Source organism: Brassica rapa, chromosome A09, assembly GCF_000309985.2.
Source record: "Brassica rapa cultivar Chiifu-401-42 chromosome A09, CAAS_Brap_v3.01, whole genome shotgun sequence".
Classification (NCBI taxonomy): Eukaryota; Viridiplantae; Streptophyta; class Magnoliopsida; order Brassicales; family Brassicaceae; genus Brassica; species Brassica rapa.
The window spans coordinates 23,307,282-23,320,674 of NC_024803.2; the positions used below are offsets into that span (position 1 = coordinate 23,307,282).

Consider the following 13,393-nt stretch of genomic DNA (forward strand, 5'->3'; position numbering starts at 1 on the left):
CTACTTTATTTAGAACATAATATGAAATTTATAATTTTAACTTTTTTATAACTGGAAAAAAATATCACTAAGTTCGATACTATTTTTCCAAAAAAATTTTGTTTGTAAAACTATTTATTAAATTTATTTTCAAAAATATTAAAGGGTGTTATAGAAAAATATAACACAAAATATAGATTAGTCTAAAGGAACATAGTTACCATTTTTTTGCTCTAAAAAAACAGTTTTCCCAATCTAAACCACCTTCTGTTCGGAAATGAAGAGATAGTGGAGAGATAAAACATATAAAAAAATTGTGAAGCTTTTGACAGATTCTCTTCCTTCTTTTCATCCCCGGTTAGATTAACGGGAGATGACGGTGAAATACTTAACAACGAAAATATATGTGGTGGTGGGCGTTGTGCACCTCGTTTCTTCTCCTTAATTCAGATCTCGTCGATCCACGAAACCAGATTTGAAACAATCAAAAGCCGAACAAAATATGTTGTATGGATTTCGATTCATAGTTGTTATGTATCTGATGCATATAAAGCTAATAGAAACGAGATACAAAGTTTTGTGTACATCCAGAAAACAAATTCGCAAATAGATAAGTCTTATTTTCTATCTCTAATACCTTCATCCTCCACCTTCTTTTTCTCCTCTGTAAGTTTATCATTAAGCTTCAGCGGCACCATGATTAGGTCTGCTCCACAAACATTTTATCCAGAATAATTTTAGCAAAAAAAACATTATATCCAGATTAAGAACGGACTTCTCCTCGTCTTGAAATCTATATCTCAATAACGGAATAGATGGATTTGGAAATAAAATGAAATAAAACACCAAACTAGAAAAAAAAATCAACTCTAGAAAAATGTTCAATTGGTAGAGATATAACCTAAATAGTTTGAACAAAGGGTCAAAGTGGATGCAGATTTAAGATACTATCAGACAAATTGCTTTTTTTGGCAGAGTTTTACAAGGATAGAGGAGAGATGGGGAGAGAGAGAGAGAGAGAGAGAGAGAGAGAGAGAGAGTAAAAATTCTGAACGTATGTATCTGAGCAATTACTATTTCTAACAAAATAATATTTTCCAGCGATATAAATTTTAGTAAGAGATATATGGTACATATTTTGTAGATATTAGATCAACAGGGGTATTATGGTATATTGAAAAAATCAAACAATGTCTAATAGTGTTTTTGTATAGTTAGCTAAATATGAGATAAAGTTTGTATAGAGAGTGCAATTACACTATTTTTTTTTGAAAACATAAATATTTGTATTCCCAAATTTTTTTTTGTCGGCAACATACAAACTCAAACTGACTATGCAAACCAAACTGGTAGTTCCGCATTCATATGGACAACAAACGACGATTGCTTCCTTGCACTGCGTGCGAGACTGCCCGTCTTTGAATTTTGTTCTCGTGGTATATGGATGATTTCTGAGCTCCGGAAACTCCTTTTCAGGATGTTTATATCTTCCAAATAACTTGCAAATGCTGGTCATTCTTATGGTTCCAAAACCATCTTCACTAATTGAGAACAATCTGTTACAAATGTAACCATAAATTGCTTGAGATTCCGCATACATTCCATTGCTCAAATCAAAACTTCGATCTTCGAATGTAGAGGCGACTGATTATTTGGTTTCTTTTATTTGTTTTTTTGCTGAATACGTTAGTATCATTGAAGATAAAAATGTTATGATATTACAAAAAATAAACTTATTTCAAAGATGATTAACTGGATTAGATAACTTAAAAACTATATTTAAGAATCTAACAAAAGAAAATCTCCATTATGATCACAATATATATTATACTAGGTGATTTTCCCATGCTCATGCACGTGTATAAATATTTATAAAATAAATCATTATAATAATTTATTTATATTATAATAATTATTAATATTTTAATTTTGATTTTTTAATTATTTTTTTATTTATATTGTAATAAATATGCATGGTTTATTTTAAATAACATTATTTTATTTTAATAAGACATATACTTTTTGATATATAATATCTCGACTGTTTGGTTATTATTTGGATATATTAGATAACATAACTTTTCAACTAAGATATTTTTGTTATACATATTAAATTTTTGATTAGTTTTGTTAATTTCATGTAGTTTTATGGGAAATTGCCAAAAATATCATTTTTGAAGTACCACTTTTCATATTTACACTAACCACTTTTACCCTCATCTTTAATGAAATGTAAAAGACATTTATAACCTTTTGATTAACTTTAACAAAAAAAACATATGGTTAACTAATCAAAACTTAAAGCATCAACTTTAAACCCTAAATCATCAACTCTAAACCCTAAATCATCAACTCTAAACCCTAAACTATGAAACATCAACCCAAAACCCCGAAACATCAACTCAAACCCCGAAACATCAACTTTAAAACCTAAACCCTAAACCTTCAAATCTAAACCCTAAAACATCAACTCTAAACCCTAAACGTAAACCCTAAACCCTAAATCTAAACTTAAAACATCAACTTTAAACCCTAAATCATCAACTCTAAAACTTAAACCATGAAACATCAACACTAAACCCCGAAACATCAACTCTAAACCCTAAACCCTAAAACATCAACTCTAAACCCTAAACGTAAACCCTAAACCCTATATTTTTTCTGAAATTCGAACCTTAAACCCTAAAACCCTAAACTTTCAAATCTAAACCCTCAAACATCAACTCTAAACCCTAAATGTAGACCCTAAACCCTAAACTTTCAAATATAAACCCTAAACCATCAACTCTAGGGTTTTAGGTTTTAGGGTTTAGGATTTAGAGTCGAAGGTTTAGGATTTAGAGTTTAGAGTTGATGTTTTAGGGTTTAGGGTTAATTTTTTAGGGTTTATGGTTTAGAGTTTAATTTTTAGGTTTTAGGGTTTAGTGTTTATAGTTTAGGGCTTAGTGTTGATGGTTTAGGGTTTAGAGTTTAAGTTTAGGATTTAGGGTTTATAGTTGATGTTTTAGGGTTTAGAGTTGAAGTTTTAGGGTTTAGGGTTTAGAGCTGTTGTTTTGGGGTTTAGGGTTTAGAGTTGATGTTTTAGGGTTTAGAGTTGAAGGTTTAGGGTTTAGGGTTTAGAGCTGATGATTAGGAGTTTAGGGTTAGAGTTGATGTTTTTATGGTTTAGGGTTCGTATTTAAAAAAAAAAGGGTTTATGATTGATTGTTTAGTGTTTAGGGTTCGTATTTAAAAAACAAATAGGGTTTAGGATTGATGGTTTAGGGTTTAGAGTTGAGTTTTAGGGTTTAGGGTTTGAATTTCGAAATAGTATAATTCCAAAAAAATTAAATTTTTTTCATTTTCTTAAGATTTTTATTTATTTAAATATTTACTTATTATATATTTAAAGAACAAGGGTATAAAAGTATTTTCCACTTAATGAAAAATGTATTTTTGAAAATGTCCCTTTAGTGGTGGTAAAAATGAAAAGTGGTACAATGAATGTTGTAAACATGTAATATCCCCTAGTTTTATTCTTGTCTTAGATTTGTATATATATATTTTTAGTAAGATCTATCTTTATATATAAAAGACAGTTTCTTCTCTTCTCCTTCACCCATGTAGGCATGCCACATAGATAAGTCTTGCGATCCCGTGATGACACGTGTCTCCTTTAATGAAACGCAGTGTTTCATCTTTTCTCTATCGTCCGGGCTTTACTTGGGTTTGATGCCACGCTCTGTTTTGCGGCCCAGAGACCACTTAACCCGTACGGAGACCCTAATCCTTGGTGACGAGCACTTTTGTGTTCTGCGTTTCTCATGTTTCATTAAAGCAATAGGGGTATATGAGATTTGAAAGACAATAGAGAAGTTGGCTCTGTTATGACTGGTTTATATAGTTTGTTACAAATGGTACATCGGAATAAGTAAATCAAAATGTAAGACTAATCCAACTAAACCATTATATAATATGATATAAACCAGAACCCATAACAGACTAACAGTGACGTAAGGAGATCGTTTGTCTCCTTTTATTTTTATTCTATGCACGGAAGCGCTCGTTAGTCTTCTCAATCATGCAGAGAATCAAGGGAAGATAACGGAGATGCAAAATCATGCAGAGAATCAAGGGAAGATAACGGAGATGCATGTTACACGCGCATTGTCCCTCTCGGTATCCCACCTTCTCTTTGCTGATGATAGCCTTTTCTTCTGTAAGGCGAGAGCCCCGTGAATGTGAAGAAATAATGAAAGTAGCAGGACATATGGTAAAGCATCTGGCCAAATGTATCAACTTTAGACAAATCTTCTTACTTTTCATTTGGAAAGAGGATTAATGCGAATAACCAGGCAAGAGGATGTGAAAGATGGGGAATACATAATGATGGGGGAATGGGAAAGTACTTGAGAATCCCAGAGGATATCAGTGGTTCAAAATGCAAACTCTTTGCATTTCTAAGAGATAACCTGATGCATAGAGTAAATGGATGGACAGGTAGATGGCTCTCCAAAGGAGGGAAGGAGGTAATAATCAAGTCTATTTTACTCGCTCTTCCGACATATGTTATGTCAACGTTTCTTCTCCCATTGGAGATTTGCAAAAACCTCGCTAGTGCCATTGCACAATTTTGGTGGAGTTCGAATCTACCAAAAAGAGGAATACATTGGGCGAAATGGGAAAAGGTTTGTCAACCAAAAGAAGAGGGAGGGATTGGCTTCCGCTTAATCCATGAGTTTAATCTAGCACTATTGGCAAAGCAATTATGGAGATTGGTTCAGTACCCTGATTCACTGGTGGCCCGAGTCTTGAGGGGTAGGTATTATCGAATGACATCGCCTTTAGGTGTAATCTCTGCAAGTAGTCCATCATATGTGTGGACAAGCATTTACGCCACAAGAAAGCTTTTGCTACTGGGGATTAGAAAGAAGATTCATTCTGGTTATGAAGTCAAGGTATAAGAGGATCCATGGATTCCAACGACACCTGCTAGACCAGCTACACATGTAGCACATGTGATGCATCCAAATATGAGAGTTGGTGGTCTCATTAACCAGGAATCGAAGAAGTGTGACATAGGGCTACTAGAGGATTATGTCCACCCCGATGATATACCTCTCATACGCAGTATGGCCATAAGCGCTACTTATCGCCGTGATACTTTCTGCTGGAACTACACGAGGAATGACCAATACACAGTTAAATCTGGATACTGGGTTGCGCAAAATCTATTGAAGCCAGAAGAAGAAAAGGAAATACTGGAACCGAGCATCACTAAACTTCAAGCCTTTTCTTGGAAGTTGAAAGCGCCAAGAAAGATGTGCCATCTTATATGGCAATTGATAACGGGTCAGGTGGCAGTAACGAGAAACTTAGTAAGGCGAAATATGAGGTGCGATAATTATTGTCCAAGGTGTGGAGAAATAGAAGAATCTGTAACTCATGCAATATTTGAATGCCTCCCAGCTCTCCATGTGTGGTCCTTATCAGCAACTCCTACAAGCTCAGGTATATTTCCAGTGTCAAGCGTCTACACAAACATGGACTATCTATTCTGGAGGAAGAATGATATCTTACAACCAGACCAAGACAGGGATCCTTATCCCTGGATAATTTGGTATATTTGGAAGGCTCGTAATGATAAGCTATTCATGGGAATAGACAGAGACTCTTTGGAACTAGTTCGATACGCAAAAAGTGAATGTCAAGCATGGTTTAATGCAAATGAGATGATACCACCGGTAGTACAGGTCAGCGATAATGAGGAAATCCAAGTCTTAAGCTTGGGTAATATTTGCATGCTAGATGGGTCCTGGACAGCTTTAGATCGCTTTAGCGGATGTGGATGGAATTGGATGGTTAGCGGGGAGAAGACACAACTTATGGGAACATGGAATTTCACTCGATGTGAATCAGCATTGCATTCGGAGGTAGATGCACTGCGATGGGCGATGGAGAATATGCTTCAACACTCGCCATGCCAGAGCTTTGGGACTGACTGCAAGAAACTGATTGCAATAATAAAGGAACCCCAGGAGTGGCCAAGCTTCGCGACAGAGTTGGAGAAGATAGAGACGCTTCAGATTTGTTTTCCAGAATTCAAAATCATCCATGTGCCACGAGTGCGCAACCAGATTTCTGATTTTTTAGCTAAGACTGCTAGGACCTTTCACAGGGAGTTACTTTTCATTGGTTGTTCTATTCCGGTCTGGTTATCTAGACTACCTCAAACTTGAGTAATAGAATGGCCGTTAGACGTCAAAAAAAAAAAAAAACAGACTAACAGTGACGTAAAAGCTAGAATTGTTTAAATGTGGTTCACTGCCGGTGATATTCAAGAATCAACCGTAGATCTTAGTCAAAGTCAAGAATGTCTTTGAATCTAATGACGTGGTATTTCAGTGTCAAAATAAACACGCGGTAAGTTTTTTAATTTCTTTTCGAGGAAAAACTAAAATTTAAGTGAAAGACAATCGGGGAACAATCTGGTCTGCTGCCAAAGAGATTTTTACATATAAATAAAAATAAAATAATAAAACAGCGAGAACGAAAACTGGAAAAAGAGGAAACCTTTGTGGCTTTGTCTTATTGTCTCCACTGAAAAAAAAACAGAGAACTTCTGTTCACCGATTTAACCAGTCGCCGGTGAAAATCCGATGCAATCCACTCACAGCGGCGGCGGCGGCGAAGGAGGAGGAGGAGGAGGTGGAGATGTGAGTCGTGGTGGGTTATCTCGGATCCGTTCAGCTCCGGCCACTTGGATTGAAACCCTACTCGAGGACGATGAAGAAGATGATTTGAAACCCAACCTCTGTTTAACTGAGCTTCTTACCGGAAACTCGGCAGGGTTAACAAGTCCCGACACGTTTGACTTCCCTAGTTCCGTTGAGCAGGGACTGTACAATCACCAAAGTGGGTTTTACCGTCAGAACAGCTCTCCAGCGGATTTTCTCAGTGGCTCTGGAGCTACGACTGATGGGGTTTTATCAAATTTTGAGATTCCTGCTAATTACGATTACTTGCCGCCGAACGTTAACATTTCTCCGGGGAGTAAACGGTCGAGAGAAATTGAAGCTCAGTTCTCTTCCCAGATGGTAACCTTTCTTCGACATAATCTGTTCTTATTTGATTTATTTTCTTATTGTTATCAATTTGTATGAAATTATAGTCAGTATTTTGAGTCCAGGCTCTGACTGAGATTAGTACAGTCATAGTTTAATGGGTCTTTGAAATGAAATTATTAGTCTTGGAGACAATAAAGATGTAAAAGAGCAGTCTTGTCCAATTTTGACAACTACAAAACTCAGCAAGTTGCAGTATTTTTTTTTTTTTCCAGTGGCTGACATAAAACTTCTATTAGTAAATGTCAAACCAGAAACATGCTTTTTTAAATCCCTTATATCCAAGGCGCTCAAATCTGAAGTTCGCCTTACTCTTGTGAGATGAGAAATGTTCATATGATTCTTGGACTTGGATAATTAACTCTTTCCTTTTATTCTCTTGAGTAGAAAGAAGAGCAAATGAGTAGTGGTGTATCAGGAATGATGGATATGAACATGGATACGCTTCTTGACGACTCGGTTCCTTTTAGGGTTCGTGCTAAACGCGGTTGTGCAACTCATCCTCGTAGCATCGCTGAACGGGTATTTGCTTAAAAGCTTCACGCTTTGCAGTCATAACAGTTTGTGTTGTTTCTGTGTGCATTTTGTTTTTTTTTTAATGTATTTTCTCTATTCATATGATTAGATGAGGAGAACACGAATAAGTGACCGGATCAGGAGGCTGCAAGAACTTGTTCCTAACATGGATAAGGTAGTTTTCTTAAAAGCTTAAGGTAAGATTTAGTGCGCTTATTAGGCTTGACCGTAAAGAACAATGGATGTTAACTGTTGATGATTGTGAAGGCACTGATAAAAATTACGGTATGGTCCATAAACTATGGTGGTGCAGGTTTTTATTCGAATATTCTTTGAGTGATATCTGATTAGTTTCCTCGTTCTACCTTAAGAAATCGAACGTTTGAGAAATGGTTTCTGAAACGCTGAGAAAGATAAATAAATCTCCTAAAGATATGAAAAGACTGAGATTTGATTATCTTTTTCCTTTTTTTGCAGCAAACCAACACTGCGGACATGTTAGAAGAGGCTGTGGAGTATGTGAAAGCTCTTCAACGCCAGATCCAGGTTTATATATATATCAACATCAATTTAGCATATGAAATGAGGGAAAATGACTCGAGAAAAATCTGTCGGAAAGAGCAATTGAGCAATGATTAGTAACACAAACTATAAAAATAAATCATTTTGTATTTTTATTTGTTTTCATCATTTTTTCTGTTCTTTTTTATTGATTCAGGAGTTGACAGAGCAACAGAAGAGGTGCAGATGCACACCTAAAGAAGAACAATAAGGTTTCCTTTAGAATTGATATATATATATATATATATATGTAATTTTTTTGTTTAGTCTTTAAAATGGAAATTTTATGTTTACCACTTTCATGCTACCAATTTTTATTTCTAACACTACTAAAAAGACATTTTCAAAAATAATTTTTTCAGTAAATGGTAAAAGACTCTTATGCTTTGTTTTATATATATCTAATAAATAAATAAATATTTAAATAAATAAAAATCTAAAAAAATAAAAAAATAACTTTTTTTAATCTTTTTTTTTCAAATTATACTATTCGAAATTCAAACTTTAAATCCTAAAACTCAGCTTTAAACCCTAAACCAACAATCTTAAACCTTATAATTTTATTGAAATACAAACTCTACCCCCTAAACGATCAATCCTAAACCCTAGGCATGGGCGTTCGGGTCTTTGGATCGGGTTCAGGCCGATTCCTTTATGGTCCAGGTCTTTTCGGGTCCTAAATATTTAGATCCAATAGGTACTTAGAAATTTTCGGTTCGGGTTCGGATCGGTTCTTATCGGGTTCGGGTCTATAATTAAAATACCCGTAATTTTTTGGGTCCAAACCAAGTATGGGTCGGGTTCGGGTTTTTAGGATCTGAAAAGGACATGATATACCCAATTCCATCAACTTTAGTTGAATATTTGTCATATATATTTTAAATTTTACAAAACCACTTGAATGAAACTATTAAAAATTAAAATAAAACATTTTAAAACTCTAAATTTTACATTTTAAAACTTTATATTACTTTAAAAATGTTAAAAAATAATAAATATTGTTAACAAAAGATATTTCAACAAAATCATAAAATAATATATATAAAATAGAACACAAAAACATCATAGTTTTAGATATACATGTTTTTAAGTCGGGTACAAATCAGTTCTTATTGGTTCGGGTCTACTCAGGTCGGTTCTTTTTGGGTCCATGTCTATTCGGGTCTGTTCCTTTTCAGTTCTGGTTCTTTCGTTGTAAAAAAAATTTAGATTCAAAAGGTACTTGTAAATTTTCGGTCCGGTCTCGGGTTGGGTATTTTTGGGTCGGTTCCAATTCGGATCTTCGGGTACAGGTTAAAATGCCCATGCCTACTAAACCCTATATTTTTTCAAAAAAATACGAACCCTAAACTTTGAAACATCAACTCTAAACCCTAAAACATCAACTTTAAACCCTAAAACATCAACTCTAAACCCTAAATCCTAAACTTCAACTGTAAACCCTAAACCATCAACACTAAACCCTAAACTATCAATTCTAAACTCTAAACCCTAAACTCTATATCCAAAACCCTAAATCCTAAAACCCTAGAGTTGATGTTTTAGAATTTGGATTTGAAGGTTGGTTTTAGGGTTTAGAGTTGATGTTTTAGGATTTAGAGTTGATGTTGTAGGATTTAGATTTGAAGGTTTAGGGTTTAGGATTTAGAGTTGATGTTTCGGAGTTTAGGGTTTAGAGTTGATGGTTTAGGGTTTATAGTTGTTGATTTACGGTTTAGAGTTGATGTTTTAAGTTTAAATTTAGGGTTTAGGGTTTAGGGTTTCGTTTATGGTTTAGAGTTGATGTTTTAGGGGTTAGATTTTAAGATTTAGGGTTTAGAGTTGGTGTTTCGGGGTTTAGGGTTTAGAGTTGATATTTCATGGTTTACAGTTGATTATTTAGGGTTTAGAATTGATGTTTTAAGTTTAGATTAATTTACCATACGTTTTTTTGTCAAAGTTAATCAGAGGGTTATAAATGTTTAGAATTGAAGATGATGATAAAAGTGGTTAGTGTAAATATAAAAAGTGATGTTTTGAAAATGGTATTTTTGACAATTTTTTGAAGAGAAATTTTATGTTTATCACTTTTACGCTACCAGTTTTCATAACACTACTAAAAAGATATTTTCAAAAATAACTTCATTCTTAAATGACAAAAGACTCTTATGCTTTTGTTCTTTATATATCTAATAAATAAATATATAAATAAATAAAAAAATTAATAAATAACTTTTTAAATTTTTTTTTCGAATTATACTCTTTTGAAATTCAAACCCTAAACCATAAAACTCTACTCTAAACCCCAAACCAAAAATCTTAAACCCTATTTTTTTTTGAAATACGAACCCTCAATCCTAAACCTTATATTTTTTTAAAAAAATACGAACCCTAAACCTTGAAACATCAACTTTAAACCCTAAAACATCAATTTTAAATCCTAAATCCTAAACTTCAACTCTAAACCCTAAACAATAAACACTAAACTCTAAACTATCAACCCTAAACCCGAAAAAATTAACTCTAAACCCTAAAACATAAACTCTAAATCCTAAACCTTTAACTCTAAACCTTAAATCCTAAACCCTAAAACCGAAAACCCAAGAGTTGATATTTTAGGGTTTAGTTTGAAGGTTTAGGTTTATATGGTTTAGATTTGAAGGTTTAGGGTTCGAATTTCAGAAAAATATAGAGTTTATGGTTTCGAATTGATGTTTTAGGGTTTAGATTTGAAGGTTTAGGGTTTAGAGTTGATGTTTCGGGATTTAGGGTTTAGAGTTGATGTTTCATCGTTTAGGGTTTAGAGTTGATATTTTAAGTTTAGATTTTGGGTTTACGTTTAGGGTTTAGATTTGAAGGTTTAGAGTTGATGTTTCATGGTTTAGGGTTTAAAGTTGATGTTTCATGGTTTAGGATTTAGAGTTGATGATTTATGGTTTAGAATTGATGTTAATCAAAAGATTATAAATGTTTTGTACCTTTCATTGAAAATGATGATAAAAATAGTTAGTGTGAACATGAAAAGTGGAGATTTGATCTTCATCTTCAATGGTGATGGTCTGTTCGAAAAGTCGAAACATGATCCTTTTATTTAATTAGAAAAACAGATTATTTGTTGTATGAATTTTAGCTGTGAAATCTTGGTACAATAAGGAGGAAAATATTTAAGAATCAATAAGAAGTGTATGTTGATATATATACGAGAAAAAATCATTGTATAATTCAAATTTGAGGTGGTTTGGATAATAAAACCAAAATAAAATAACCAACAAAACAAAAGTTTATATGAAAAGAAAGAGTGAGCATAGCTAAGTGATCTACAATTTCAATATTCCTGAAGAATATAACTTAACGTGAAATCTCGTAATTTGCTCTTTTAAGTTTTGCATCATTTTCAACTTCGTCCAATCATTTGGCCATGTTTTAGAGTCCCTTAACATTGCTATTAATTATTTATTTATAATCTGGCCCAAAATGTTAATATGTCAAATGATGCAACATGTTTTCTACTGTCCACTGTAGCGCTTCTGACTCCGTATGCAGTAGAGATTTCCATCTTGGATTTCCTCCTATGCCTAGAACAGATACAACTCATGGATGTGTATTCCATATTGAAGGGAGGGAGAAAGTTATTTATTTTTTTGTCGTTTTTATCCAGTATAAATGTAACTTTGTTGTTATATTTTTTCATCACTAAAAGATCATATTGGAAGATAAAGAAATATAATAGAGATTACACCGAGAGAACAAACATCAAGCCAACATGTTTTACCAAAACTCCAAAAGACAAAAGCCAACAAATAATATATAATCTCTGGAATCACAAACTAACAATTTGAGATTCAATCTCTATAAACCAACTAAAGCTACAAAGCTTAATTAAAACAGAAGACATGAATGGATCTTCATAGGATGGTTTTGATGATGCAGTTAGACATAGATCTTTATAAAGCAGGTAGTATTGTCGGTTGTCGATTGTCTATGTAATCTCTTTCATAAATATAATGTTATAATAAATCAGCGTTAAAAAAAATTAAAACAGAAGACAGATCATAAAATCAGCATTAACACAATACCCTAGGATCGGAGATGCCAAACAAGCAGAAGAGGTGAAGAAGGTGATGTGCACCAGAGTCAAACTTTATTAGGGTTGAGGCCCAAAACTCATTATACTTTTCCAAACAAACGAGAAGAGCCAAGTGAAATCCATATGGATACAACCCAGAGAGACCAAGGGAAGAAACTGAATTAACCTAACGTCAACCCACAACACAGAATAGGAAAAACTGAAGTTCGGAATCATGTGACTTGAGCCGGAGAATCAGAACCAAAGGCAAAGATTACCATAGTCAATGAAGAGACCGGTTCATTACAGCAAAGTTAAGGAGGAGCACACCTCCAATACACACATCTGCAAACCTAGAAGCAAACTAGATAGCACATAACCAACTCAGAAATGGGACAAGCCGGATTTAAAAAAAAAAGATTACATGAAACCAACAACATAAACATATTTGTCAAACGGATTTAAGTTTGATCTTGGAACTAAAGAGATAAAGCTGAAGTTTTGCAACCTATACAAACAAAGAAATCAAAGCAAAATAAAAGGATCCGACCGACCCCATGGCTATGAGAAATTTGAAAATTAATACATAACTTTTTTGAGCTTGGAAATTTTATGACTTTTGATTTTTTTGTTAGTAAAGTAATGAAATATATTATTAAAAATCTGAAATGGTTGATAAGGATTTTTATATTTTTCTCTACATATTTTTATAATTTATAGTAAAATTTATTTAAGTTAAAACTGATTTCTTATTATTATTATCTTTAAGGAATTATTAAAATTTCAAAAATATCAAATAGCATATTTTGTAAATAACACTTCAATTAAATGTTAGTTATATACTATTATATTTTGTATATAATTATTTTTAGATAATATATTTTTTTGATTTTCAAAATTAATTAATAGATAATATAGTTGTAGATATAAAAGTTTAACATATGTTAAAAAATTGTTTTGTATAAAATATTACTTAATTTAGAAATTTTTATCCTTTAACTGGTAAATGATATTTTATTAATTTAAAGGAATGTAATTTTTTTAAAATATGTTACTTTACCAATTTAATACAATTTTCATATTTAATTCTTAATTTACTTCTATTTTATTATAATATGGAAAGAAATTATAATTTTTTTTTATAAAAAAGCATAAAATTTTATTTTATAATAATATTTATTTAACAATA

At 32.8% G+C, this 13,393-nt stretch overlaps 2 protein-coding genes and 1 long non-coding RNA gene across 3 annotated transcripts in view; 2 read left to right on the plus strand and 1 right to left on the minus strand.

The window, feature by feature from the left end:
- Nucleotides 1-13,393, plus strand: part of LOC117128145 — a 734,122-nt gene that overhangs the window by 153,591 nt on the left and 567,138 nt on the right. The window lies entirely within an intron of this gene.
- On the minus strand, nt 469-2,553 carry LOC108869765. The gene is made up of 2 exons (XR_001956144.2): nt 881-2,553; nt 469-685 (listed from the first exon to the last, which is right to left on the minus strand). It is a non-coding gene; the product is annotated as an uncharacterized LOC108869765 (long non-coding RNA).
- Nucleotides 6,618-11,882, plus strand: LOC103839981 (transcription factor bHLH80). The gene is made up of 6 exons (XM_009116462.3): nt 6,618-7,055; nt 7,470-7,604; nt 7,708-7,773; nt 8,076-8,144; nt 8,317-8,371; nt 11,661-11,882. The coding sequence occupies exons 1-5, from the start codon at nt 6,618-6,620 to the stop codon at nt 8,368-8,370; spliced, it is 762 nt and encodes a 253-aa protein (XP_009114710.1). The 3' UTR covers nt 8,371; nt 11,661-11,882.